Consider the following 28,000-nt stretch of genomic DNA (forward strand, 5'->3'; position numbering starts at 1 on the left):
GCGTGTAAGAGATCTCAGCGCGGAAATGGATGTCCCTGTTCTAGAACATCGCCTAATGCCTCCAGCTAAGCTATTACCACCCTGGGAGTAGCAGGTGATAGACTGTGACATATCCTTTGCAGAGGTCACAAAGCACGCTCCTGAGGTTGAAATTGGTATGCATCTCCGTGAACTTCAATCGAAGTACACCTGCAGCGAATTCTACACAGACGCGTCAAAATCACATTCTGGCGTATCTTTTGCTGCAGTTGGTCCCTCGTTTTCTGAATCTGACGTGTTGAATCCTTTAACAAGTATCTTCACTGCAGAATCCTATGCAGTATTTTTTGCAGTAAAACATATAAATAAATTAAAACTCGACAGAGCAATAGTATTTACGGACTCGTTAAGTCTTGTAAAAGCGTTAATTTTCTTACAAAAGCATACAAATCGTGTTTTCATTGAACTTTACTCGCTCTTATGCAATATTTATGTATCACATAGAAACGTACCTGGCCATACCTGACGTACCTGGGTACCTGGCCATAGAGGTATCGAGGGTAATGTACTGGCTGATAAAGTGGCCACATCACTCACATCACTAAACGCTTTTCCCACAGCTGCTGTCCCTGTCACAGTTCTTGCGTAAGAAACTGTGAAACACTGGCAACGCATGTGGAAAGCAGCCACAGCTAGGTTTTTGGCCCTCCCCATCAAAATCACGGCGAACAGATGTCCTATTCTGCCGCCTCAGAATAGGGCACACATTTGGTACAGACAATTTTCTGCTTACTGGAAATGAACCGCCAAGCTGTGGTCGATGTGGTGAGAGGCTGACCGTCCTCCACGTCCTCTTGGAGTGTCGCAAAGCTGAATCTGAAAGAAAGAAACATTTTCCTCTTGCATATCGTAATTGCGTACCTCTTCACCCAGCTATGTTGCGTGGTAAGGAACCATTTTTCAACACAAAAGTAGTCCTAAATTTTTTAAATGACGTTGTCCTACATGTTATGAACCCAATAAATTCATAGCGCATCTTCTTTCCAGTGGATGCCGCTGTGATAATTGTTCTCTAAAGCACATGCCTCCAGGCCCTTGAGTCTCAAGGGCTCTAACGAGGCCATGGTGCTCTAGTGAATTTTATAACTTATGCATTTTCTTATATCGTATCATTATTTTGCAATGCACCTTATTGCTCATAGTACACGTCATTTGTCATCGCCATAATTTTATTACACGTACATTTTACGCACTTTACAGTGACTGTATTTAAAGCCACTTTACAGCCACGTCACACTAACTTCATAGTAATCATAATTGCACTGCAAACTCGTTACCACAGACTTCGCGCTCTTTGACCATACTTGGCCCTTTCGCCATTAAACATCAAACATTCATTCATTCGTTCGACTTCTCATGCTAGTAATGTCCGCCTCTTCAAATTCCAAGTCAATAACGACAACAATTGTGCTATCGACCACAGGAGATATTAAAAAAAACGGCGAAAAACTTGAAAATTATCTCCCAGTATAATGATGAATTCTATTTCTAAAAATATTCAGTAGTAAACTGAAAAGCCAGTAAGAGGACAACATTCAAAGCGCATTCGCCGCATGTCTGTCGACGCAGTGTTCGACTCCACCGGAAAGATGCCGACAGGAGTGTTCACGGGAACGGTCACCGAACTGGGATCCTTCGACGAGTGCCTTGCGACCGTCGTGAGGGACGACTCGGGCAGAGAATTGGTCAGAGCGCAGTACTGCAGTCTCTACATCCGGATGGACAACGACACCTCGATCGCCGAAATTCTCATGCCAGGACTGCTCATGACGCACAGAAAAGTAATACCCACTGTTTGTCATCTTTCTGCTTTTGCGGGAGAACGAATCGGCCCACGCGAATTTCGGTTCCAAGTGGTACCAAAATATCAGTGGCACATAATTGTTACCACGTTTTGCAGTTTATGCGGTTTAAATTAGAAGCACAATTATGATGCAGTCTAATCTGCTCATGAATGAAAAAGAAAATTTGTTTTGTAAATTGGGCGTGTTTACCTTGCTCAGTTTTCGTTCTGTGACTACGCTGGTTGAAAATAAAATTGGGGACTGTACCAGGCACGCCATGCACCTTGCACGTGCAGCAGAGGCTGTACGAGTACTGCAGTGCATAAATGACGTAACCGAATACACAAGTTACGTTTATTCACGCATTAAAAAGGTTACATGGTTAACTTGTGTTACAGCGAGTGCGGGGTCCTGCTGCCTAATTTTGCAATAGTGCTCGCCTCCTGGTCGAAGTGAGCCCGTTTGCTTTGCAAAAGGTGTTTGAACACTAGGGCACAGAAATGCCACCTCTGTCAGTGTTGCCCGAGACTGCCCAGCACCGACTCACTCGGTTGGGGCTCCGGTGCTTGCGCTCCCTGTGGTGACGGACACGTTCCGCCGCGATCAAAGGGGCATCGCTCCACCTCCCGAGTGCGCCGCTTCTGGACCCTATGTGTCGAACACAGGAGCACCAACGCTGAGTAAGCGTGAAATTTCCGCAACAAATTGCATACATTTAGGCCTTATAACTCCTAGCCATCGGTTTGAATTCAGTAGAGCATACGTACTCTGGCACAGTGAGCGCTGTCAAGCGCGAACATCCCACTCGGATTGACAAACGTACACTCTCAGTCAAGTCCAGGATAATACCGTGCACATAACCAGTACTTCTTTATTTCATCAGACAAAAAAAAAAAGAACCTCGTAAGCGAAACTGCAGGCGAACCTAGACTTGCGGAGATATATGCTGACGGCAATTACTCTGTCAAAGCGCAACTCATCGAATACAGTAGAGTATCAACATTTGGCGAGTACAGAAACTACGTTTGGGCCGCATCGCTTAAGGCGGCCACAAGACGCAACGCAAAGGACCACAAGTGAAGCCCTGGCCAAGTGCAAAACTGTTTTTTTAACAATGACCAACATGAAATAGTGCAGTCCTTCAAGCACACCAGTCTAAGTGACCATTTCTGTAGTCCTCCTGCGCATTCCCCGGCGTGCACGCTGCGTTCGCGGTCTCCCTCTTTTCATTCCTCATTTCCCATATCTCCAGTGGAGGGTGCCAAATCGGGTGCTTCTCTGATTGACTTCCTTGCCTTTCTCTTCTTTTTTTCTCTCTCTCTCCACCTTGTAGTCGCGCGGACTCTACCATCCACCGAATTGTCGCTCATCCTTGTTATAATTGTTATACTTTGTTTATTGCACAGGTCGCAAACATCGCAGCAATATCTTTCTCACTGGAACGTAAGCGTTTCTTCAGAAGGCCGATGTCGTGACTTGCCGGAAGGTTGTTCCATGACCGCAGATTCTGTGCCTGACATCATGCTTTCACTCGGGTTGGCAAAATTTGTTGAAACTACCTTCTCATGTGTGCAACAAATGCCAGTTAATATTAGACCTTCTTCTTGTAAGTACCGGCATCTTCGCCGTTATTCGAATCCGTGTAGAAAGTCAGTATCGTAGCAAATTGTGCCGCTTTCATATAAACATTCGTTCAGCTCGACTCAAGGAAGATGAACTATCTGTTTTTTTATCCATTTAGTTTTCCCGTTGACCTCATAATGATTATTTAGACTTGGTATACTCTAGATGACGAGATTTACAAATGAGATGGTTATAATTCTTTCTTCCTCAACTGCATAAAGAATAAAGGTGGTGGCCTCGCAGTCCTCGTAAAATACAGCATAGATTCTGAAATAGTGCCAGAATTTTCTTATGTCAGTGCTGATATTGAAGGCTGAACTCTTACATCGCGTGATTGCATTTATCCTATCGTGTATAGCCCACCTGATTTACCTGTAAATATATTCATTAATAGTCTTGAAAAACTATTAAATTGTGTAAATGACAACGTAAAACTAATTCTTGGCAGTGACATTAAGATCAACATACTGGAGTCGTTTACTGTCGCAATGGCATTTGTGGCTACAGTTGGGTCTAGTGGTTATGAGAAAGTAGCAGAAACTCGCACACGTGTCACGCCTAATTTGACAACGTTAATTGATCTATTCATTACTATCATAAACAAGGATAACGTGGAGACGGGTGTAATATGCTGTGACATTAGTGACCACTTGGTACTCAATTTTTTTATGGACTGTGCTATACAAAAAAAAACACGCGGAATTACAACTAGAACAGTCCAAAACATCACTCCTCTTAGCTTAACTGCATTCCGCAGAAGCCTTTCTTAAACAGATTGGTGTCTAGTCTACATTTGAGAAACCGCAGATTAATCCTATGAAACACTCATTGCTATTTTCAAACAAATCAATTTTGGACATATTAAAGAAAAGTTTTTAAGAAGAACTGTAAAAGTCGAAAGCCATGGATAAATTACGAATATTCAAAAATGATCAAAAGTAAAACAAAACTGCTTAGAATGTTTTTAAGAACCAAAGACATCTCAGATCTAAAAACATTTAGTGAATACCGCAATAATGTCAACGCCTTTATTAGGAAAGAAAAAAAGAAATTACTTGAGTGAACAATTTCGTACAGACGGTTACTATGGGAATGTAGAGCTCGGGGGAAACTTAACGCTTTGCTACAGAGGACAGCTAATGCCCCAGGAATTGCTGAAATAAACATAAATGGTTACGTGGGTAAAAATATAGAACTTAGAAAAACATTCAATTGTTTTCTCATAAACGTGGTACAGCCAACGCGAAAAGTACACTCAACCGTAACTCACACAGTGAATAAATAAACGAAGCACAGTTTTCTCGGACCAAGCAACGATCAAGAAATAGCTTTAACTTTTTCCGCGATAAAGAACATTTCTACGATCAATGCATGCCATCCATTTTATAGCTAATGCTCTCTGTCACATTTATAACTTGTCTTTATCTACAGGCTGTTCCGCAAAACAAATGGTAACGTCCGTTGTCATAGTGCTGTTTTGAAAAAAGGAGACAGAAATTAACTTGCAACAAAAGGTCTGCAAAAAATATGTTTAAGAGACTCATGAATTTTCTTATTAAACTTGGTGTAATATCTAGATCACTATATGTTCTTATGAAGGGCAGGTCGGCTGAGACTGCTTTACTAGCTCAGAAAGAAATAATCCTAAAACCTTTTGAAAACAAAGAATTGTGCATTGGAGTTTTCATAGATTAATTGAAAAACTAGAAATGTACGGCTTTTGCGGCATCCCATTTTCGCTCTTGAAATCGTACCTTAAGTACCGCTCTCAATGTGTAAAGATTAACGATTTCTTCTCTTCTATCCAAGCAATAACAACTAGGGTTCCCCAAGGTAGCGTTTTTGGACCGTTGCTTTTTAACCTCTATAGAAATTACATTGCCAAAAACAGTGATCAACCTAAACACGTAATGTACGCTGACGACACAAGCATTTTTTTTTTTACCGGTGACGATATGATGCTTTAACTACACTTCTAAATACAACATTAGAGAGCCTAAACGCATTAAATAAATTACTAAAGAAAGATAACAATTCAACAACGCAGTACGCGTGATATTAGGGAAGCTCTTTTATTGTGGGAAGACATAAAATGGTAATTAAGGCGTTAAGAAAACTGTCTGTGTATACTGTAGTTCGTGTATTTGCAGTATTGTATATTGTAGTGTGTATATTGGCGTCCATGTAGATTATGACTTGTATTGTGTAAAACCTTTTTATGCTTTGTTACGTTCAATGAACTCGCCTTAATGTCCTCGGTGTTTTCCATGTATCAGCAAGGCTTTGGGTCTCCTCAAATGACAAACGACAATGTTTTCCCGAGTCTACCTTCATCCTCGAGACATAAAATAAATTTGAGTGTGTATGAAGGTGCCTTGGATGACAGAATTGTGTCTCACAATGGATATATAGGGTCGAATTCACAGACATTTACGTTCGTAGAGAGAGAGGAGAGACAGGGAAGTTGAAGAGATGCAAGTTTCCAATTAGCAAAAATGCTCGGTGGTGAGGGAAAAGTAGGTTAAAATAAGGGAGGAGGAGAAACAAAGAAAACGATTAGGTACAACTATAGGCGTCCACCGACTCCGGCGGTTCGTTAGAAGCACAGCAATGTTTTTGCGGTCTTCTGATAGGATATCGAGCCACATCTATGTTGTAGGATTATCTCTTCCGACAGAGGTCGCTCGCCGAACTTTTTTACCACAGCGGTTGTAAGCCAGTCTCTGTACACAGTACTGCGCACAATGGCGTAAAATGTGACTTATCGTTTCCTCTCCACCGCAGTGGTCACAGGCGGCCGTGTCGGTCGTTTCGATGCGGGAAGGCGAAGGCACTGGTGGAACAACAATCAAATTTAGGTGCAGATTTAGGTGCACGTTAAAGAACCCCAGATGGTCGAAATTTTTGGAGTCCTCCACTACAGCGTGCCTCATAATCATAAAGCGGTTTTGGCACGTCATACCCCATAATGTTTTTTAATCTTTGCATCACAGGATCCCGCAACCTATTTCTTCAGCGTCAGCTAGAAGAAGCGAGCGCTCACCTTTGAAAAGAAAATATTTGGTATGAGACGCGCTCAATGCCCCATCGCCTCAAGTGCTGGCTTGCGCCAGATTATTTGGGCATTTCTGGCATGCGTCCATGGTCTAATGGTTCGAGCGACGGGCTCTGGGGGATCGGGGCTCTAAATCGACCACCGAAGGTTTTTGTTAATTTATGTAGTTTCTGTTCGCGACTAGTGGCATCTAGTGTTTGAACTTGGCCATAAACGGTCACAAACTGACAAACCAAGAAGTGTAGAGGAGAAAGCCAAAGAAAGCTATCCTTTTAACACGTATTCGGTATGTGCTCTTCTATAGGCCGCAAACATTGAAATGTTAGAATTAAGACTGCATCGTGCTAGTCTCAAAGCTTTGTGCTCAATTCATCGCGACTAACATATAGACTATGCACGTTATACAGTGTGTCCCAGCTTACCTTAACCAGAGTTTTAAAATATGCAGTGGACACGTAGCTGGACAGAACAAAGGTAATTTTGTTTGCCGTCGCTTGGAGATACTCAAACTATGTTTTTGCATTCTTCCTAATTACATAATTACTACTATTTAGTTAATAAGCGTCTCAAATAATTAATAATAATAATAGTAATAATAATATATGGGGTTTTACGTGCCAAAACCACTTTCAGATTATGAGGCATGCCGTAATGGGGGACTCCGGAAATTTTGACCACCTGGCATTCTTTAGCGTGCACCTAAATCTAAGTAAACGGGTGTTTTCGCATTTCGCCCCCATCGAAATGCGGCCGCCGTGGCCAGGATTCGATCCCGCGACCTCGTGCTCAGCAGCCTAACATCATAGCCACTGAGCAACCACGGCGGGTCAAATAATTAGATGGAAATGTCAATCAGAACATTGTATAGCGACACGAAAAGCTCCCGATCCAGCTTTCTGTTCCTCCATACGTGCTACATAAAAGTGTTTTTTCGAGCATCAAAGAAGCCCGCGAATACACGCAAAGTGCCTCCAGCGGCCAATCGTGCGGCAATCATGTCGGTTTGCAACCATGGGCTGAGATCTGTTTTAGTATGTGCTGCAATTTATCTTGCTTTAGAGGGAGACCATATGTGGCGTTATTAAAATACGCTTGTCCAGCTGCCTTGCCTGCTGCAACATTCCTACGGATATTGCAGCGACCACGTATCCATTGGAACATTATTGTGCGATTTTCTTCGCTTCCTTTTGTGAGTTCCTATAGTATTTCATGGACTAATGCCATATTTTGAGAATTGCTGATGTCACTGTGAAGCGATGACGAAGCTGCATCCGAGTCACAAAGGATGACCCTTTGTTCCCTTTTTTGCATTGAATTTATGTATCGTAACAAACACAATATTAAAAGAAGCTCTGCTGTTGTTGATGACTTCGTGTGAGATAGTTTAAACGTTTCTATATGGTTCCATTATGCAATGACAAAGGCAGCTGTAGAAGAAGTTGTTTGGCAAGAACCATCTGTATACGCTTGATTATAGCCAGGGTATCGAAAGTATACCTGGTATAGCGCCAGTTGTTATCTCGTTTGCGAGTAATTCCCTCAACCGAAAGTTCAATTTTCGGAGCTACGAGTCGGTATCGGTGGTAGCAGATATCTGAGAACCAAAATTCGTGATTTGGTAGTATAATTTTGTGCACCTGAATTACCGTATTGATGCTCGCCCTGTCTCTTTCAAAAAATGCAATTGCAAATGGGTGCCTTTTCTGCTGCACTGAAACACGAAAGTAGTGTCGACAGGTTTCAATCGTCCTCATAATAGGAAATGGAGGATGACGTACCTCTGCAATTACTAAGCTTCTATCTATTGTTGTATGCGCACTCGCACAGTTTTCGTTTTTCGCTTCCTTTCTGCACAATCGTTCTGCTCAGTACTTTCGTTAGTTCTGTGTGCCCTACTGTTGCGCTTTCTCACAAGTATTTTTGACTGGTGTTTTTTGTATTTGTTTCTAAAAATTCATAAAGAACGTTGGCGTTATGTCATACTTCAATGCATATGTCGAAATCCTCTCGCGGTGGTACATTCTTGGGTTCGGTAGACTGTTCGCACCCCCAAGACCACCAACAGTACTTAAAAATAAGAAAATAAAAATAAAATAAAAACCTTTCTAAGTTATTCCTTCCTTCCTAAGGCCTGGTACTTAGAATGGTAGCAATATCCGAATTAGTTAAGCAATGAATGATTAGCGCAGAGGTGTGGGCGATAACTCAGTGTCGCATGCTGAATGCCTTCCACCCAACTTCGTGCCCCTATAGCTGACCCATGCGACTCAGCATGTACTGTCGAGCCCCGAGCAGGATCGAAACACCTAGCTCCCTCCCGAATGTTGATGTCCCAGAGAGGGCCCAATTATTCTTGCGGTTCACTGATTGATGAGGCCACGCGAAAATGGGCCACCGAAAGTGCGGCTATCTCAATCACAAAAAAAAAACTTCAGCGGCATGGGAATAGAAAAAATAACTTGCAAAATAAAAACAAAATATAGCATGAAGGAATACCTTTGGAGGCTTAGAGCATCACTTAACTCGGCCATCCTACTATGCAACGTGCACAGTCAGAGCGCGCTATGTCAGCGAAATGCAAGCAACCAGCCACTCGTGCGTCACAAGAACGATCTCTGTCCAGTCTCAGCATGAAAAAGAAAGTGTCGCCAGCCCTGGCATGTGCGCACAGTCGCTATACGCGTCAACCCGTCGCCGAGTGCTTGAAGGTCGACGATGACGCGTCAACTCCAGTCATGCGTGACCCCGCTGGAATGGACGCTGGTGCCGTGGGTGTAGAAGGGCAGCTGCGATTCGATCTATAGAAGGGCAGCTCCACTATTGTGAAGCCTCTTAGTTACGCAACAAAGGCGCGATCAATACCACAATGACCGGAAGCAAAAGATACCTTGTTTCTTTACACTTTTTTTTCGTTAGCCTGATCTCCAGTGTGGTACGTGGGAGGTTCGTTGCCCGATGTGCCGCTATGCGAGCGCAGCCACTGGAAATCGACTGTAAGACTAATGCTGCCTAATTCCCCGAATGAACGCAACGAACGCTGGGCGCACTTGTGAGAGGGAAAGTCTCGCTATAGTAACTGCAGCGCAGCCTCGATGTCTGAAAGAACGCTAAGCTGTGGCCGGCAAGTTTTCCACAGAGCTGCTTCAATGGCAATACTGTGACAACACTGTGAATTTTTACAACTCGTAACCGAAATCATAGGCCACTGAACAATTTCCACTTTCCGTGGAACTTGTTGAGTGGCCTTTGTATATATATATATATATATATATATATAATACCTACTGCGGAAGTCGCGTTGGTGGCATTGTCCACCTATAGTATGACAACATGCAACTCCTAGACCAATCATTGGCGTTGGCATCTTGTCGGGACCAGGCTTTCAGCGGCATGGTCTGCCAACTAGTTGGCATATCGTCGGCATGGTTGTCATGTCGGTGTCGTGTCGGCTTAGTGTGACAAGGCCTTAAAGGGACAGTAAATGCAAATACTAAGTCGACGTGGGCAGTTTAAATACCATTCCACAAAACTCGCAACGCTTGCTCCGTGTCAAGAAAAGACATAGTTTGCTAGAAAAATGTATGTGAAGGGCCCGAATACCTTTATCGCAATTCACATCTCCCGCCACCCAATAGGGGGAGTGGGGACGTTGCATACGCCATCACCACATGTTGCTGCCGTCGGTGAGTAAAACGGTGCCCGACAGACAGCGGTACCGAGCCAAGACAAAGCAGTGGATTCGCCGCTGCAGTTGCTTTTTTGTGAAGTGGCGTAGACCATTTGGGCATCCCACGACATCACATGGAAGTTGAATTCTCCGCTACTTCCAGTTTGTGCGAGTTTCGCGAGACAGCAAAACCAGCGCACCACTACGCGATAACCAAACTACTGAAACGCGAAAGCGCGGGTGGTTGAGTACTTGGGACAGCATTTAACTAAGGAGTGCTTTCGTCATCGGGCAAGTACCTCAGTGTCCCAGGGTAATCTCTGATCATGACCTGCATTTACCTCATTTTCTCGGTTATTAAGCCTCTGTTCGCTATAATTTGACGCCTTAGAGGTACTCAAGCACTAACCTATCCCTATAGCTTCACCTATTATTTGCCTTTAGTCTCCCTTTAAAGGGACACTAGAGGCAAATATTAAGTCAAGCTACCTCTTTACCTATTATGTTTTACCTCTTATGTTTTTTTGACAGTTGACGCCTTTGAACGCTTGCAGGCCCCTGTGCTCATGGCTTACCAGACAAACCCTCGAGTTCCCGGCTTCCGCTGGGGCATCTGCGTCGTCTCAGAATGCAACGAAGAAGAGCTCCAAGCAGTCGCTCGCTCCCGTACGACATTTTTTACATTACGGTACATACTGGCAGACGGCCTTTGTATACAGGCTCATGCTTCCTGCGAGTCAAAATTTGAGTCTTCGAAAAAATTCGGAGTTTCGCTCGCAAGGCGAAGCATCGGTTGCGATAGCAAATTAGTGCACAACCATACTATGTGAGATAGCAGTTTTATCGGCCGTATAAACGTGGAAACATTCGCTTACTAACTGAATTAACAAGCATATGGTGTCAGCGCGCACGAGCACGCATGAACACATCACACTCGATAAGCACGGGCACTCGCCGTCAAAACACTTGTGTGAGCAAGCGCACCAGCAGCAACGAGCGAAGTGACCTCGCGCGGTCTATCGCTCCAACGCAAGAGCGGCGAGAACACAGCGCGCACAAATGTATGAGCCGTCTGCAGATCCCTTTCAAGATAAAGCGCACGCAACCGCGCCCGGTCGTGCACAGTACGCACTTGTTGGCGGAGTCAAAGCCCCCTCCCCCCCCCGCTCCCTACCGCGTTGCCTACCCGCTTTCCCCATATACGGCGCGCGAGATTGAGCCGTTATCGTCAGTTCCCCTTCCGTCCGGTCGCGTTTTTACTCCATGCGTTTTTACAGTTGCTAGTAGGTACAGCGGGGCGTGGCGCTGTTGAAGGCGCTCGATGTTTCTGCGCAGGCGCGAGTAAGAGCGGGTGCGAGAGAAAAAGTCTGGGGGCCTTTGCTCCTTGAATATGTGACTCTGCCTAGGCACTACGGTGGAGAAGTTTTTTTGCGCGTGTAGCGTGCGTTTGTCCCTAGGCGTGCCGGCATGGCGGAGGGGGGTCGAGTTTGTTTGCGCTCGGACGCTGGCTGCCGGCGCGGTGATACAGGCGAATCAGCGCGCACTGACACCCCATTTGGTGATCGCTGTGTCTAAAAGTACGACGGAGAGACCTTCTCGCGCATGAGGCGCTGTTGCTGAGCCAGTCATGCCGTACTATAACTTTGACATGCCTTATGGCACTCTATACCTTCAAAAAAGAAAAAAAAACTGATTTCCCCGGGGGAGCAAAAGGGGCCGTTGTGGAGGCCGGGCCTGCTCTCCTGGACTTTTCAGGTGCATTTCTGAGTGGTCCCCTTTGAGTGAAATAAACGCACAGTGCCTTAGCAACCACGGTTGGACGCAGTTGCCTGATGTCATGCCGTGAGGATTACTGACTTTTGCGTCTCGTCCACGTTATGCTAGGTTAGGTTAGCTTTAGGTCAGGTTTACGTTAGCTTAGGTTACGTTAGGTTAGCGTAAAAAGCGTTTGGATGGCGCGGCGTCACTGCGGTTATGCCGTGCGGCTTATTGTCTTTGCGTCTCGGCCACGTTGCTATCGTAATAAAAGCAAAAGGTGCCTGCGCGCGCACGCACCTAGACAAACAGAGACGTGTTAAATGCTGGATGGCGTTAATGATGCCGGTGGATCGCGTAAATAAAGCACGCATAATTTAGGCTGCTTGCGTGATCCACTGTTGTTAACTTCAACTTATTTTACCTGTAAATGTTTTCTCTGTAAATCTTTTCAATGGGCAGCCGAGAAAGGCTTGAGGGGTACTTAGTACAGCTTGTTGAGATGAGAAGCATTTGTACAAACATGATAACCAGCGCTGCATGCATTACTCGAATGAAGATGGCTGAAATATTTCGGGAAGAGTTTTACTGGAATGCAGTGGCCGGTAAATTATTCTTAGTAAATCAGGAAAGGAACCAAGCGTTCGCGGTTAACACTGTATCATAAAACTCACATACCGCTCTTTTTTATAATTTTGTACAATACATTCGGCCTCTAGGTACATGACCGATAAGAATGCGGAATTGATTGCTGGACATTTCTGCAATAATGCTAACTTGTTTTTCGGCACAAATGAAAACTATTACCGCGTATAAGCGTTACTTTGCACGCACTAACATGTTTAAATTCAGCTTTTTCCCTTGTTGCATAGAAGATTGGAGTTCCTTACCTGCGTCTATTCGCTCATGCTCATCCCGAAGTTTTGCATCTGCCCTCCAAGATGAATGGTCCAAGCACTTTACCCTCATCGTTGTATCGTAATTTTCTGTGCATAATTTTCCTTTGGTAATCCACTCCTGCTATAGCGCTTATTGCGCTGAAGTAGCTGAAGTATGTATAAATAATTAAATAAAGAAATAAAATAAATAAATTTTGTTGTGATTTATTTCGTTCTATTCTATGCCACTCTTATCATCCACCGCTCACGGTCGGCTGATCCCATCTATAACGCGGGCGGAGCGTCGCTCCGACCACTGACGAAGCGCGAAAACGACTATAGCATCGGAAAAGGCATCGTAACATCCGGCCTGTATCCACGAGTACTCGTTAATACCAGTCATCTCGGTGAAATTGCACGTACAACTTGTGGAAATCTAAACGTGCTACGAAACTGAAAACACACGACGCATAATTCTGGCTGTGGCTTGACGTGGACGAGCTATAGATTCGTAGTTTTGTAGATTTGGCACTTCTAAAGCTTGCACGTTTAGTACTGTAGCGCCCAGCGACTCCGCTACGCACGGACACTGAAGGTCGTCGCCCACAGTGGTCAATGCAAAAATGACAACGAAAATAAAGTTGGGCGGCGCGTGCTCGCGGCGTAAGCACGGCACCCGCTAGTAGGTCTTAAGAGCCTCCTACGTTTGTCCTGTGGTTCTGGCGCACCGCTGCAAGCCCTTGGTTCCCGATATTAGTGACCTGGACTTGTTTGAGTTCGGCTTGTTTCAGTATGTGCGCAGGCCCCTTGGGCTACGCAACGCAGCTCAAGCGTTCCAAAGGTTCATTGCCGAGGTAACGCGCGCACTCCCGGCTGTATTTTCCTACATCGACGACATCCTCGTCGCGAGTCTCAATCTACAAGACCATGAGCGTCACCTCCGGGAACTCTTTCAACGCCTTCAACAATTTGGTCTGGTTGCCAACCCCCAGAAAGTCGTCTTTGGGTCCTCCGAGCTCGAGTTCCTGGGTCACCACATCTCGGCTCTGGGAATTTGTCCGTTGCCCTCCCACGTCCAGGCCGTGCAAGACTTCCCAACACCCACTACCCTACTACAGCTGCCTGAGTTCCTGGGCCTAGTGAATTTCTCCCGACGCTTTCTTCCGCACTGCGCTACGCTTCTGCATGCATTGACTGGCCTTCTTCGCACGATCAAGGGCTCCTCATCCGCGATTTCTTGGTCTCCCGAAGCTCAACGTGCTTTCCGGGCTGCTAAACACGCCGTCACCGATTCGATGCTTCTCATCCACCGACTCGCAGAACGGTGGATGCTTCCAGTGTAGCCATCGACACTGTTCTCCAGCAGCAAGTCGGCTACGAGTGGCGTCCACTGGGCTTTTTCTCTCGAAAGCTCCGACCCACCGAGACTGGCTACCCAGTTTTTCACCGCGAGCTGCTCTTTATCTACTCCACAATCCAGTACTTCCGGCGCTTCTTGGAGGGCCAGCCATGTTATGTCATAACGGATCGTAAGCCTCTGGTGTATGTCTTTCATACAAACTCTTCCAAGTACGTCGCTCGTGAACTTCCTGAACTGGCCTATATATCGGAGTTCCCTACGAATATCCGGCACATCAAAGGCAGTGAAAACGAAGCGGCTGAAGCACTCTCCCGCATCACCTCTCTCGGCACTTCCACATCAACTATGGACTGGGAACGTCTGGCTCGGGCGCAGATGGAAAACCCTGAGCTGCAAGCGTTGCCCCCTTCACGCCCCCCTTAACCATCCCCGTTCCCGCCACCTACAACTCGTTCCTCACCCGTTTGTTTGTGCCTGGCTCACTATGGTGTGACATGTCAGCGGCTACACCTCACCCCTTCATTCCTGCTGCTTCCGTCGTGCGGTGTTCCAGCTTTTTCGCGACATCTGACATGTCAGCATCCGAGCCACGCAGCGTCTCGTTACACAGCGCTACATCTGGCACCAGTTGTAGCCACTGGACACGTTCGTGGCTCGCGTGCCCGACCGCCAAAGTGACTGCCGCCCCCCCATCCCTCCAAACAATCCCACGCAGCCTTTCTTGACTCCTGGCTGTCGCTTTCCACCTTCCACCGCCTTACCACCTTCCTATGCTGCTCCTTGGCCTACGCGCTCTCCTTCGTCGCGACATTGGCTGTTCTCCAGCCGAACTCGTATATGGGGCACCCCTGCGACTTCCTGGAGACTTGCTGATTCCCTCGGACCCCTCTCCCTAGCCGCTGCAGTAACGCCAATGCTTACACGACTGCATTCAGCGACTGCGTCCCGTCCCGCCTCGATTTTCAGACCACAGCATCTTTGTGCATCCGGACCTTGCGTCGTCGACCCACGTTTTTCTCAGACGAGGCGCTGTAAAGACACCTCTTACACCCTCCTGCGATGGGCCGTACCATGTCCTCCACAAGACGCTGAAGTCCGCCACCATCCTATTGAGTGGTCACGAAGAGGTAGTCTCATTGACCGCCTCAACCCGGCCTACCTCGAGACGCCTCCCACGGAGCTCCCCGGGGATGTCGCCGGCGTATTCGCGGATCTGCACGCAACCCAGACAGCACCGTCTCCACTTCGCCCACGAGTACATCTCGCCGTTCCGTCTGGGTGGGGGGCCCTGGAGTGCCCACCGGCGCCGCTAAGCGCGGACGCTAGAGGTCGGCGCTCTCGGTCGGCAATGCAAAAAAGAACACGAAAATAAAGTTGGACGGCGCGTGCTCGCGGCGCAAGCACGGCACCCGCTAATCCGTTCTAAGAGCCTGCCGCGCTGGTCCTCTAGTCTTGGGAATCTGCTGCGATTCCTCGGTTCCCGACAGTATCATATTTGAAACAGACGTTTCCGGGAAATGAGAAAGACCATACGCTTATTCTAACCGTATCTGCAAGTGAAACTTTTGTCGCGACGCAGCATGCTTTAAAGATTGGTCAAGTCAGATATAACATTTATAAAGTATCCTGTTTCCATTGCGACCCTCTGAATGTGCTTGCTTCACTCTGGCTGACACAGACCTGAGCTTGACGTTTGGTGTTCGTACTTTGCAGTCATTGGCGACGCCGTGACGGTGAATGTGAAAAACTGCGTCACGGACATCACGCCGGCGCTCAGCACATCGCAGGTCGCCATCGTGTGAGTGTTTCTTTCACAACTGTCAGCGTACTGCGCGTGAATATGGCCCGTGTAAAAGGCTGTGAGTTCAAGGGTGCCAACGAACGCAGTTTCGTCGCTCGTTGTACATGGAGCCAAAATGTAAAAAACCAAGGCTTACGATAAGTAGTTTTGAACACAGCCTGCGCAGTGCGTTTCTTATCTTAAGGCGGCGCGTTGAGACCACAATAACTGAAGTAGGGAAACTTTCTCAAGTTTCCCATGTACAAAAAATAATAATAATAATTGCGGGTGTCTTTACACACGCTCTGCCGCATCCGTAAAAACGTGCGAATGCCTGCTTATTATACATAGCCGAAAAGATACGTGCCCGCACATATAAGACGCCAGCGCACGCGCATAGAGTAGCTGGCAAATTCACGGAGACACCACGAGACAATGTACATAGCAATACGGGCACGCACAGCAGTTTGACCTAATTAACGCATCATCTTTAACTTGTGCGGGTGAAACCCCGATTGTCCTTTCAAATGCGTGTAACACACATAAATGCTCACATGATACAACCGCTTGACCGATTTGAATCAAATATAATGCATTTGAGAGAGAAAGTAAAATTGCAGGAATGCGAGCAAAATAATTTTTAGGAGTGTAAATTTTTCATTAAGGTTGCCGAAGATTTTAGATGAGTACAAAAAAAATTGAAGCACAAAGTTCACAAATTCAAAATTCTGCAACAAAAACAGGTATCGCAGTTCTGTAAAGTGCATCTATTAGAAGATCCCAAGTGCACAAATGCACATTAATTTACAATTTACGTTTAGTGGTTACAATGTTTGCTATGCTTTTGCAAGTCTCCCTCCTAAATTACTGGTGTATACTTTAAAGCGGTGTAGAATACGTCAATTTTGCCACCTTTTGCAAGTCCCAATTGGTGCAGTTTACAGCATTGCCGCTGCGGCCAGCTTCATTTGAGAATAAAATCCTTCCTGTGCGTGATTCCTTATTATGTACACGCCCAAAACATCATGTCACCTACTTTTTATCCTCAGGTATGTTGCAACTGATGGTGAACGAGAAGAAAGGGGGTTAACCGAGGCGCCGATCTTTATTAGTCATATCATAAGAAGCCAACAAACACTGACACCAAGGACAACATAGCGGAAATTACTTGTGCTTAGTAAATGAAATAAAGAAATGGTAAATTAATGGAAATGAAAGTGAATCAAAAAGCAACTTGCCGCAAGTCGGCAACGATCCCACAAGTTGCTTTTCCATCCACTTTCATTTCCATTAATTTATCGTTTCTTTAATTCAACTAGTAAGTACAAGTAATTGCCCGATGTTGTCCTTGGCGTTTTTGTTTGTTGGCTTCTCATGATACGATTAGAAAAAAATCAGGCCCCTCGGTTAACCCCCTTTCTTCTTGTTTAATATATAACGCGGGTCTCGAAGCCGGCAACATTGATGCCTTCAGGTAGCATGTGTGTTTATTGACCCGTTGCCTTCACCCAAAAATATCACGTTCTCGTGACGCCTGCGGCAGAAATGATGTTCATCCGCCATCCAGACCCTGAGCGGTGGCACTGGCTAGCACTCCCAGGGTTCTACTAGGAAACAAAAATACCCAAGAAAGTGGATGGGGAAACGGCGCCACGGTAGCTCGATAGGTAGATCATCGCACGTGTAATGCGAAGGTTGTGGGATCGTTACCCACCTGCGGTAAGTAGCTTTCTCATCCACTTTCATTTCCATTAATTTATCGTTTCTTTATTTCATTTATTAAGCAGAAGTAATTTCCCCTATGTTGTCCTTGGTGTCAGTGTTTGTTGGCTTCTTATGATATCACTGATGGTGAAGTTACTTAAGGTCCAGCACTTATCACGTGTTCCCCAAAGTGCTGATGACCACTGCAAAAGGGCCAGACACACTCGCGTAGGCTGAAAAGCAGAGCAGGCAAGCAGATGCGGTCCCATACACTTGAAGCGCATGAAATTCATGCGTGGACATGATTGTGCGCGCACGTTGAATGTATACTGCAGGTGATGCAGTACTTTTAACGGGTGTACGCAAGCAGGTATACCTGCTTCCATAGACTCGTTATGAACTCGATTCTGTACATCCTCTCTATGCGGGGCATGCGCAGAGCCGTGCGTCAACGCATCTATATGCTGGCTGCGCGAGGGGGCGATTGCACTCAAAGTGCAAATTCATCTGCTTGCGCAGGAGTTGCTGGGACATCCAAGTCTAAAACCAGTCGGCAAAGGGTGGGGGTTGTTGGTTGCTCAAGGTTCTGACTGGTGTTGCACAAGTGGCGGGGCACGGTCGTGCTCAACTGAGCGTCGCTGTACTCGAACAGGGAACAGGGCGTGGACACTAATTATTGCTCGCATTGTTTCAGATGAAGTTGGGTAAAATCTGAAAAAAAAATTTTAATGCGGCTCCGGCTGCACCTAGCCCTGAGTCCAGGCCGAAGGTCTGATTTAACAGCATTAAAATTCATGTCGAATGAAAGCAGATGTTTACGCAAGCCATTCTATCCAGGTCGCAGATTTATCCCTACGCCACTGCAGAGTGCGCTAGCCCGCTCAAATAACCGCGCTTTAAAGGAGGCATTAGGACAGTTTCGGCTGCATTGATGGAGTTGAGTTCCATGTGTAATGTTTATAAAATGGGCATAGCGTAGTCATTTTTCGTCATCAATGTGCTGCCTGCTACAGGTCTTTTTTTTTTTGTACGAGAACAAGCGTGTCAACTGCATATTTTTAGTTATTCAAGTATACTAGCTATGGCACCATCCTAAAATAGAAAGTCTGCTTGTGACTGTCCTCGGAGATCTCAACGCGTGTGGTGAGCTTGCTTCCTAATTCTAGCGTTGCGGATGGACGAAAGCTTTTTTTTTAACCAGATGCAATTCCTGTACTGAAAGATTGTGAAATACTTGAATGAAATAGACCAGGCGTAAGGCTCGTGTGTATTTGCATTTCCACGTAAATTGAGAGTATGGCCACACCAGTAGAAAAAAAGAATTTTTTTTCTTGGACGTTTTTATGGGCATAGGTCGGCATACTCGCTCTCGAGTACACCGACTTGTGCTCGCTCGACACTGATTGCCCAGACGTGGGATATACCGGCTGTTTCAGCGAACACGTTCAAAAATTATTAAAAGTTGCCTGTGGCATGTAGCACGATTCTAGTTCATGAGCTGGTCTACTCGAAGCACCGGACACTCCTTGCACAGGAAAATTGAAATGCATTATCGACTAATTAACAAAAAAAAATCACCAATGACTTTTTTTAACTAATAACCTTATCGCCTATATTGCAATTTACAAATTCTAGCCGTGGAGTTCGCAACGCAGATTCACTTGGAAGGAATTCTCAGGATCACACCAGTTTCGAGATATTAATTTCGAACTTTGCGCAGAACTGCTTTGGCGTTCCAGTTACTTTATCAACAAAACGTCGTTTATGCATTCAAGCACAAGCGTAAACTGGACCGCCAATGCATTTTTCCACAAAGCTCGGGAATGAAAATCTCGAAACCAGTGTAATAAGGTAATTAGTAAAAAAAATCATTGGCGATTTTTTTTGTTAGTTTGTCAATAATGCATTTCAATTTTTGTGTGCAGGTAGTGTCCGCCGCTTCGAGTAGACCAGCTCATGAACTAGAACCATCCGATATGCTACAGGCAACTTTTAAGAATTTTTGAAAGTGTTCGCTGAAACACCCGCTATAGTGTGAGTGAGCGACGAAGGCTGTGATTGGACGCGGGTGCGTATGGGAATGAGTGCCGGCGTGTCAGTGGACGCATCAAGAGGGGTGTGCGCCGGTCAGGGTGAGCAGCTGCGAAAGGCGGCGAGTGGACGCGAGTGTGAACGTGAATTACCGTCGGCTAGCGTGAGTGGACGCCCGGACGAACGTGCGTAAGTGCCGGTGAGTTTCAGCGCACGCCAGAGTGAGCATTAATGGATGCCGATCAGTGTGAGCAAACATGAGTCTGAGAGAGCCCGATAAAGAGAAAAGAAAACATTGGTTCGTGAATATGAGCGAGTTTCCACTTATTGGGCCGACCTATAACCGATGGGGTACTTTTGATTTCGATGTGCCCGCTGAAACACCGTGGAAAGAAAAAAAAAACGCTTTCGTACTCACGCCATCACGTCATAAGCCAGCGGTCGCTGCATCGCTAGCCGTGTACACTTGAATATTGGAGTAGCCTCGTCATGGCTGGTCCGAGTTGCCGTCCGGAAAGCACGAGCGTGGTGCCGACGAGAAAATATCGAGGGAGAGAGAAACAGCTAGCACGAGGAGCGGCTTGTACTTCGTGATGCGAAGCCATCCAATATAAAGTTATTCTTTGCTATGCTTCTTATGATTTATTCTTGTATGTTTCTTTCATTATTAGTTAACTCTCGTTGTATTCCATTGTATTGTATTGCGGTATCCATCGATTCTGACAAAAAAATTATTGCAACTGATGAAGATGCCAACAGTCAATTCACGCAAGGTAGAAAATAATATATAGAATTCAGCGCACTTCGTCTTGAAAGAGAGGCTCAGGCGAGGTAATTTATTCACTTATGTGGCGCAAAAAAAAACGAGGTAAGGCGAATTAAAGTGATCGTTAAACTATATGTCACGGGTTCGAGGATATTGAACCCACACTGCCCACAGTGCACAGGACACGTGCGGTGCTGTGTCAGCTGCACGTGTTACGGGACGCGTATTGGTGCACGTGTATACATTACGCAACTGGAAATACTGACCAGCGTCATCCTTGGCTGCGGTGTCTGATGATCAACTTACATTCTTGTGATCTCGTACAAGAAGAAGGGTTTTTCACGAACCTCTTTATACACAGCGTATGACGGCCAGGCAATGTCAAGACGCTTGTAACACAACTCCTAGGGGATCGGTTTATAGTTACGTAAGCAACGAATAAATTTTGTCGCACAGTGCATATCTGGCAATTGCATCATTCGCACTGTATAACAGCGCCTTGGGCCATTCTCTTCTGCAGGGCTATCCTGGCGACCATTCTCAGCCTCATGTTGGCCGCTACCTTTGTGGACGCGTACGCATCCGATGACGCAAAGAAGAACGGTGAGTAGGCGTAAGTAGAAGGTGCAGCGTAGTATAACGCAACGTAGCAACTTGTTAAACAGGCCGACGCACCGACAGTGGCGGACGTTGAAAAGCATACAAGCACGTGTTGTAACTTAGGGCGCTATAACGTAAAACAATTGCAAACTTTTCTATTCCATTTGTGCAATCAGCCCTCCGCTATTGGTCAAAAACTTTTTTAGAGCCCCCCCCCCCCCCTTCACCTGTCTGCCACGCGATGTCATGAAAACCGCGAGAGCGCCCCATCTCATATAATGTGTACACACTGATTATGCATGATTTGACTGAACAAAAGAAAAATAGTTATTTCTGATTCGACGCCTTTTCACCGTTAGCCCTCTGCAATTGGTCAAAAGCTTTCGCGCTGCACCCACTTCACCTAACTGTTGCGCGGCGTCACAAAACTGCGAGAGCTCACCACTTTGAAGTGACGTGCACGCTTTAAAGATGCATTATTAAGCCGGACAAAACTGAATTTCTTTTTTCTGAGTAGCCGCAAGCTGCCCCGTTCCGAAAGGAATAAAAGATGGCTGCCACCGATCGCTCAGGCACTGGCTACTCGCACCTGCTGGAGAGCTTGGGTTTATTTGCGTAGAATAAAGCTTTTTGCGTGGCCGTACAACGTATTCGAGGCCTTTTGGGACGTTTACGATCTCGTTCTGCCAACTCTTCTTTGCCGAGGATCCGTTTTAGCAGCATTCTTAACCTTCCGTTCCATGCCGCCGCGATTTTCGACCGGCCACCGCAAGCTGAGTAAAGGAAAGCGCACCAATCGCCGACGCCGGCACCACCCTTTTCATCCGGTTATCGAATTTCAGTACACTGGTTCGGCCCCATCGAATCCCTATGCACTTTAGCCATGCTCCTCGCCTATTATCAGCCAATTAGATAAGACAAGCCGCCGAATTTAGGCAATGTTATTCGGTTTTGAAGCAAACAAAAGTGACCTCCTATAAACGAAGACAGCATCTGATTGGTCTTCTCAGACAACCCTGCAGGTAACCGCCCGGTGCTTGCGTCGGCGCTTACGCAAATTTGACGTTAGGAGATTGGAATAAAAACATATGGGAATAGTTTTACGTTATACGGCCCCTATTTGCATGCCATTACGCTCTGCGTGATACCAGTAAGTAAGCGCTGTAATTGCATGTATTAGGTTCAATTGCGTTAAGGTACTGCGTGCAATTTTCAGCTTTAAAAAAACAAACAAATCATAGCCTGCGCCCCGCGTTTCTTCCTTTATGCACTTCTACCAAGAGGTAAATTTTTATGGATATATGTGTCAAACACATGCATTATTTTATTCCGAAGCGCTGCATACTAAACTGAAAGACATGATGGCAAGAATATGCTTCGTACATTTTCTAGATAGCCTTCTTAATTAAAATAATTAAATATCGGCTTTTGTACACTCAGACATGTTGCGTTCTTGTATGAAAGAACGATTCAGTCACGCGGGCACCAGCTAACTATTGACTGCAAAAGTAAGGAAAAGCTATTCTCTCGCCAGTAATGATGGAACGCAGCACCTGCAGCCTCCCGTTTCGTGCAATCTGCTTCGTGCAATCTGCGCCTAATAGGTGCCGATCTGGCTCATTTCATTTATTATCACCTTCAAGGCCCGAAGGCATAACACAGGTGGGGGGAGAGGGGGGGCAATACAAACTAGTGTAAGAGTGGTTACGTACAAAACAACAAAAACAGAAACATTGCTGTTTTTGTATGACATTGAACAACAAAAAATTTCGAATTTAAGGAAGTAACACGGCCAATACATTCGCAAAAAAAAAACTACTCATACTTGATAACAGACTTCTTATCCTGCACAGGGCGTCGGTCCTTTTTTTGTTTTAGGCAGGTTTCAGAGGTAAAATAACTTCAACCTTTGGACTTATAAACATGTGACCCTTCAAAACCTATAAACAATATAAACCTCGGAGACTCCGTCTAGCTGTTGGAAATCAATTAGATAATTTTTTTTCACAATTTATTTTCATGGGTGAACTGTGGAAAAGACGGGAAACAATATCACCCTGGTTTTTCTGACAACGAGAGGAGAAAAAAAGAGAGGAAAAGACAGGGAGGTTAGCCAGTGTAAGTACACGCTGGCTATCTTAGGCTAGGGGGAGGCTAGAGGGAACAAAAAGTGATAGAATGAAAAAAGGGCTAAGAAAGAAGGAGGGGAGAGGAATTCCCACTTAACGTGATGCAATGGGCTACAACTTTCACAGTCAAGACAGCAGCCCAATGCCTGAGGCAGCACGCAATTCACGCTAAATTAACCTTAGACGCGCCACCTGTATTCTGGAGAAGCCGCTTAATCTAGTGGGTCGATTTCTTGAAGATTTAATTCATTATTTCATCTATTTATACATTCTTTCTCTTTAAAGTCACGTAAAGCGGTAAAAGGGAAATAATAGACACTCCATTGTTGTTACTAATATTACTGCATGCCTGGCGGTGCTTTTCGCATAAGTGGCCGTGAATGTCCTGATGTGCTTCTCCATGCCGGCCAACCTGAGGCTGCTGGCGTCCACGCCCGAGAAGACGTCGAGCGCTTACAACCTGCGCTTCCTGCACGGCATCCGTGCCGTCAGCATCTACTACATCGTCTTTGGGCACTCTACAACAGAGCTGGCCTTCACCACATGTAAGAGCCAGCACGAGAGCATGCACTGTGGGTTGGGTCCACATCGCGATTAGAAGAGCTGTATCGAACATAGCTTCTGGCTTAGTCGCCCCAAGATTCCGCAGCGCCGGGTGCGCTGCCAAGGGCTGTGCCGCTGATGATCGGAACGAGCTAGTTCAACGACGTGTCCGGTGCCACTGTCGCAAAGGCATCCGCACACACAAAAAAAGAAAACAATTCGCTTGTAAGGTTAAGCTATTATTTCGCCAGAATACTGTCTTACTTTTATTTGTATTATTAGGGCAACCGCTGCTTTTGGCACGATTTATTTATCGCGAAATGAAGAAGGCGTGACCGTTTGGTACGGCAAAAATGTTTCACGAAACGTTTTTTTTTTCCATATTATATTCGATCTCGATCTAATCGAAATGGCCGCGCTGAATGGCATATCATGTGCGTCCAGTTTCGCAACAGTGCGGTCAAGCCCATACGGTGGTGCAGTGCAGCCCCATTTTGGTCGCAAGGTTGTTGCGTTTGCGCCTATCAATATGGCGCAAAGGCTCGGTGAACGACGGCAGGTACATGCCCATGAAAAATTGGGACACCATGGCCGTAAAGAACGCGCCTAGCGCGAGCCAATAAAAAGGCTTTTGCAGAACCTTTGTTAAAATAAAATACACATTCGAGAAAAATGTCTTATGCACCGTAGCCGCTGACATCTACCAACGTTTCTTTAACGGAAGTCTGCCGCTTATTAAAAAGTACCCCCGCTCGTTCAGAATGTTTGGTCCTGCACTCCAACCTTCCGAAAATAGGCTCACTCGATATAGCGGTGCGTTCTCATGTAGTCTCGTGGGCTGAGAAAAATGTTTAACACGCAATAAAAGGAACGCTCTTTGTCATTGGTTGCTCTGACCTGGCAGACACGTGAGCCACGTGCCCGAGGGAGTGGCTGCTTAGCACGAGGTGGACGAGCAGTGCTGCTCGCTCAAGATTTCGGCACTCATCCTCTCGCGGACGGCGTATAGGGCCGTCTTATGTTTACATGCACACCACAACCGAAACATGCGATGCAGTCTTACATGACAGCACTATTGAACTCACTCAGGCAGACGCTCACTCGTACTCATTTCGACTCACACTCCCAAGTATTCGTGCGCTCATACTTACACCTGCTCTCACTCCCAGCGACCCACTGGCATCCATACTCGCTGCATTGACGCTCAACAGCCCTCATTGACGTTCGTACTCGCATACCCTGGACCCTCGGACATTTACGCTTACATGCCTGTGAATTACGTGCGCGCATGAGTATGCCAACCTCATCGCTAGAACACCGAAGAACCTGGACGCAGGTGTAAGGAGCGCACTCAATACCAGCCAACTGTAAACCTATATAGACCTCCACGCTAACACTCACATTTCACAAAAATAGGTTTACCCAATTCTATGCACACCTGCCAAGCTTACATTTGTGAAAGTTGACATATTGGACATGTGTCCATTGTTGGCATACTCTCACTTAGGCTCACTGGTTCCAACGGACAACGCTCGGGGATATAGCAGTCATTCAATACAAAATCTATTAAAAGCAAAACAAAAAACCCAAGGGCCCTTAAAAGGGAGGTCAGATGGGAAGGTCCAAAACTGTTTCCCAAGAAAGCGCGCCATCCGCAGCTGTTCTAAGCTTGACGCATTGTTCCCACCCCTGCTGGCCTTAAAGCAGACAGATTAACGCAGCATGCGACTGCGAAACGTCTTTCTCCGTTTCACTGTAGGGAAATCACGAGAATTCAGGGCGCCTGATGTTGCGTAAATGGTTGGCGAATACATAATTTATACAACCATACAATAGGCGTCCGATAAATGCATCAGCGTAAATCAGTGGCATGCATCGGTGTAACACAGAATTTTTGGTCGCCGCAAATCATCAACAAGCAAAATAAGGCGAAAACAAGTTCAGCTATCTGGCATATATAAAACTTGCACATGTTACGCTCACCTATTTTGTGTGCAAATAGTTTATCATAAGAAGATAATGTGGAAACCGAAGCGAAATTATATTTTTGATGATATGCACACGACCGTATTGGGTGGGCACAATTCGAACTTGGAAAACCGATGGCATAAGGCCCCAATGACGTAGATTTGGGCATACCCCAATGTGTATTAAACACAGAGCGACAAAATGATACTAGGCATATGCTAGACATATACTAGGATACTAGGCATATAAAACAATGCTCAAAAACTGCGTACTCGCCGCAATAGAAGGAGAAAGAAATAGCAAATTTTTTGGTTGATAAGCTTTCCTGAAACAGTTATTCTTTTCAGGCTACCTGAGTAGTATTGTTAAGTCCTTAGAACCTGCGGTCGAATTCACAAAGCGTTTCGTTCGTAAGTTCTCTTTGGCATATTATTGCCACCTTCACTAATAATATATCCAGCCATAGGATTGGCTGGAAATCGCTATTAAGAACAATTCTAGCGTAAAAAAAAAAATTAGCGCAGAAATCTCCGCCGCTACAATTGTTCGTAAGGGCAAATTCCAACCGATATTGATCAGGGTGTCTGCCAAGTTGACATTTTCGAATTCCCTGAGTATTTCAGGTTTTCCCTGAGCGAGGGGGGGGGGGGCTTGGCGAAATTCCCTGAATGAGCCAGAACTTTGTTTTATGCCAAGACGGGCTGACACCACGTTGCCCGATGCTTTCACTCTCTAGTAAGCTTGTTGAAAGAAAGCATGACTTAATCCAGTTTGACTAGTAAGGAGTAATATCTATTTTATTCGAAAAGAAAACAGAAGGAAGGGGTTAGTAAAACGCACAGCCAATCAAATATATACGAAAAAAATGGTAAAACCCATTCCAAATCGAGTCGAACATTTTCAAATATGAATGAAAAGGAGACGCATACAGGAGTAAATATTTTAGAATATGAGCTCTTTCTATCAACTGATAGCAAGTTCATCGGTGTGAGGCCTGAACTGTGTCACAACTAGGATTCTCTCTCAGCAGCTTGAAAGTCAACCTAAACTGTCCTGACATACTCTCATCCCGTACACAACATCTCAGTGTTGGCTTTCACTGCTTTAAAGAGTCAGTCAACTTTAAAGAGCCAGCGTCAGCCAACGCTGTTTTTTGAACTCAAGCTCCTTCAAAGAGGCGGCGGCACGCTTCCTTTCTTGTTAATTCCTCAGTGCGTCGCTCCTTTCTGTTCTCATCCTCCTTCCGCCACGCATTCGCCCCACGGACCATTGAAGCATCCTCTTGGTCAGCTGTACAGTCGTACTCCCTAGATGCCGCGATAACGTCAAAAAAAAAAAATCGGGCAGCCCCCCCCCCCCCCAAAAAAAATGAATGCATGTCTTTAACTGCCATTAAGGGCTCATATTAGCACAGGCAAGTCTGAAAATGTTATTAAGGCCTGCCAGCACACTTACCAGTCATATCGGTGCTTGTACTGTGGCAGGAGACAGGGGTACACACGTGTATAAATAAAGGGACTCTAAAGACAAATATTAAGTCAAGCTAAAGTGATATATTAGTGCTCGAGAATCTCTAAGGCGTCAATATTATCGCGAACAGAGCCTTAATAATCGAGAAATTGAGGTGAATGCAAGACATAGTTAGAGACTCTCCCAGAAAATTCAAGTACGTGCCCGATGACGAAAGCACTCCTCAGTTAAATTCTGTCCCTAGTACTCAACCATTCGTTGCAAAAACATCCTTCTATAATAGGACAAAATAAAATGCTGTTTGCCCAGTTCTATCTCATTTTTTTTAGAAAAGAGAACGCATTGAAATTACGCTTGACAACGACGCGGGCGGTCTAAAGGTTTCATTTTCGCTCGACCTTCGCATTTGACTAGTTTCGTTATCGCGTAGTGCTGCGCTCGCTTTGCTGGCTCGTGAAAATCGCACAAACTACAAGTAGCACTGAATTCAACTTCTATGTGATGTAGCAGGATGCCCGAACCGTCTACGCCATTTGACAAAAAAGCAGCTGACGTGACGAATCCACCACTCTGGTTGGATGAATGTTGTGAGCATCCCCTTTGGAACAGGGCAGTGGGTTGCGCCACCAAGCTCTTGCTATTATACTGCCTAATGTCCTACCTAAGTTAAAGAAGAAAAAAACAACGCCACGATGAATTCCCATACCCAAATTTCCTGACCCCCTATTGTGAACTTTGTTTTTGTCTCCGTTTTTTGTCATTTACGTACTTTTCTTCCATCTATCTTCCAATCGCCTCTTACTAATCTCTATTGCGGACATGTTTACTTTTCCCCTGCTCTCGATGAA

General features: G+C 45.7%; 1 protein-coding gene across 1 annotated transcript in view; it reads left to right on the plus strand.

Annotated features, from left to right (window-relative positions):
- The window catches only part of LOC135914814 (O-acyltransferase like protein-like), a 106,582-nt gene that overhangs the window by 14,946 nt on the left and 63,636 nt on the right, over positions 1-28,000 (plus strand). The window contains exons 4-8 of the mRNA XM_065447742.2: positions 1,609-1,820; positions 10,723-10,834; positions 15,875-15,959; positions 20,963-21,045; positions 23,543-23,716. Coding sequence (XP_065303814.2) covers positions 1,609-1,820; positions 10,723-10,834; positions 15,875-15,959; positions 20,963-21,045; positions 23,543-23,716 — 666 coding nt within the window. The remainder of the gene's footprint in view (positions 1-1,608; positions 1,821-10,722; positions 10,835-15,874; positions 15,960-20,962; positions 21,046-23,542; positions 23,717-28,000) is intronic.

The sequence above is a fragment of the Dermacentor albipictus genome, unplaced genomic scaffold (assembly GCF_038994185.2).
Source record: "Dermacentor albipictus isolate Rhodes 1998 colony unplaced genomic scaffold, USDA_Dalb.pri_finalv2 scaffold_25, whole genome shotgun sequence".
Classification (NCBI taxonomy): domain Eukaryota; kingdom Metazoa; phylum Arthropoda; class Arachnida; order Ixodida; family Ixodidae; genus Dermacentor; species Dermacentor albipictus.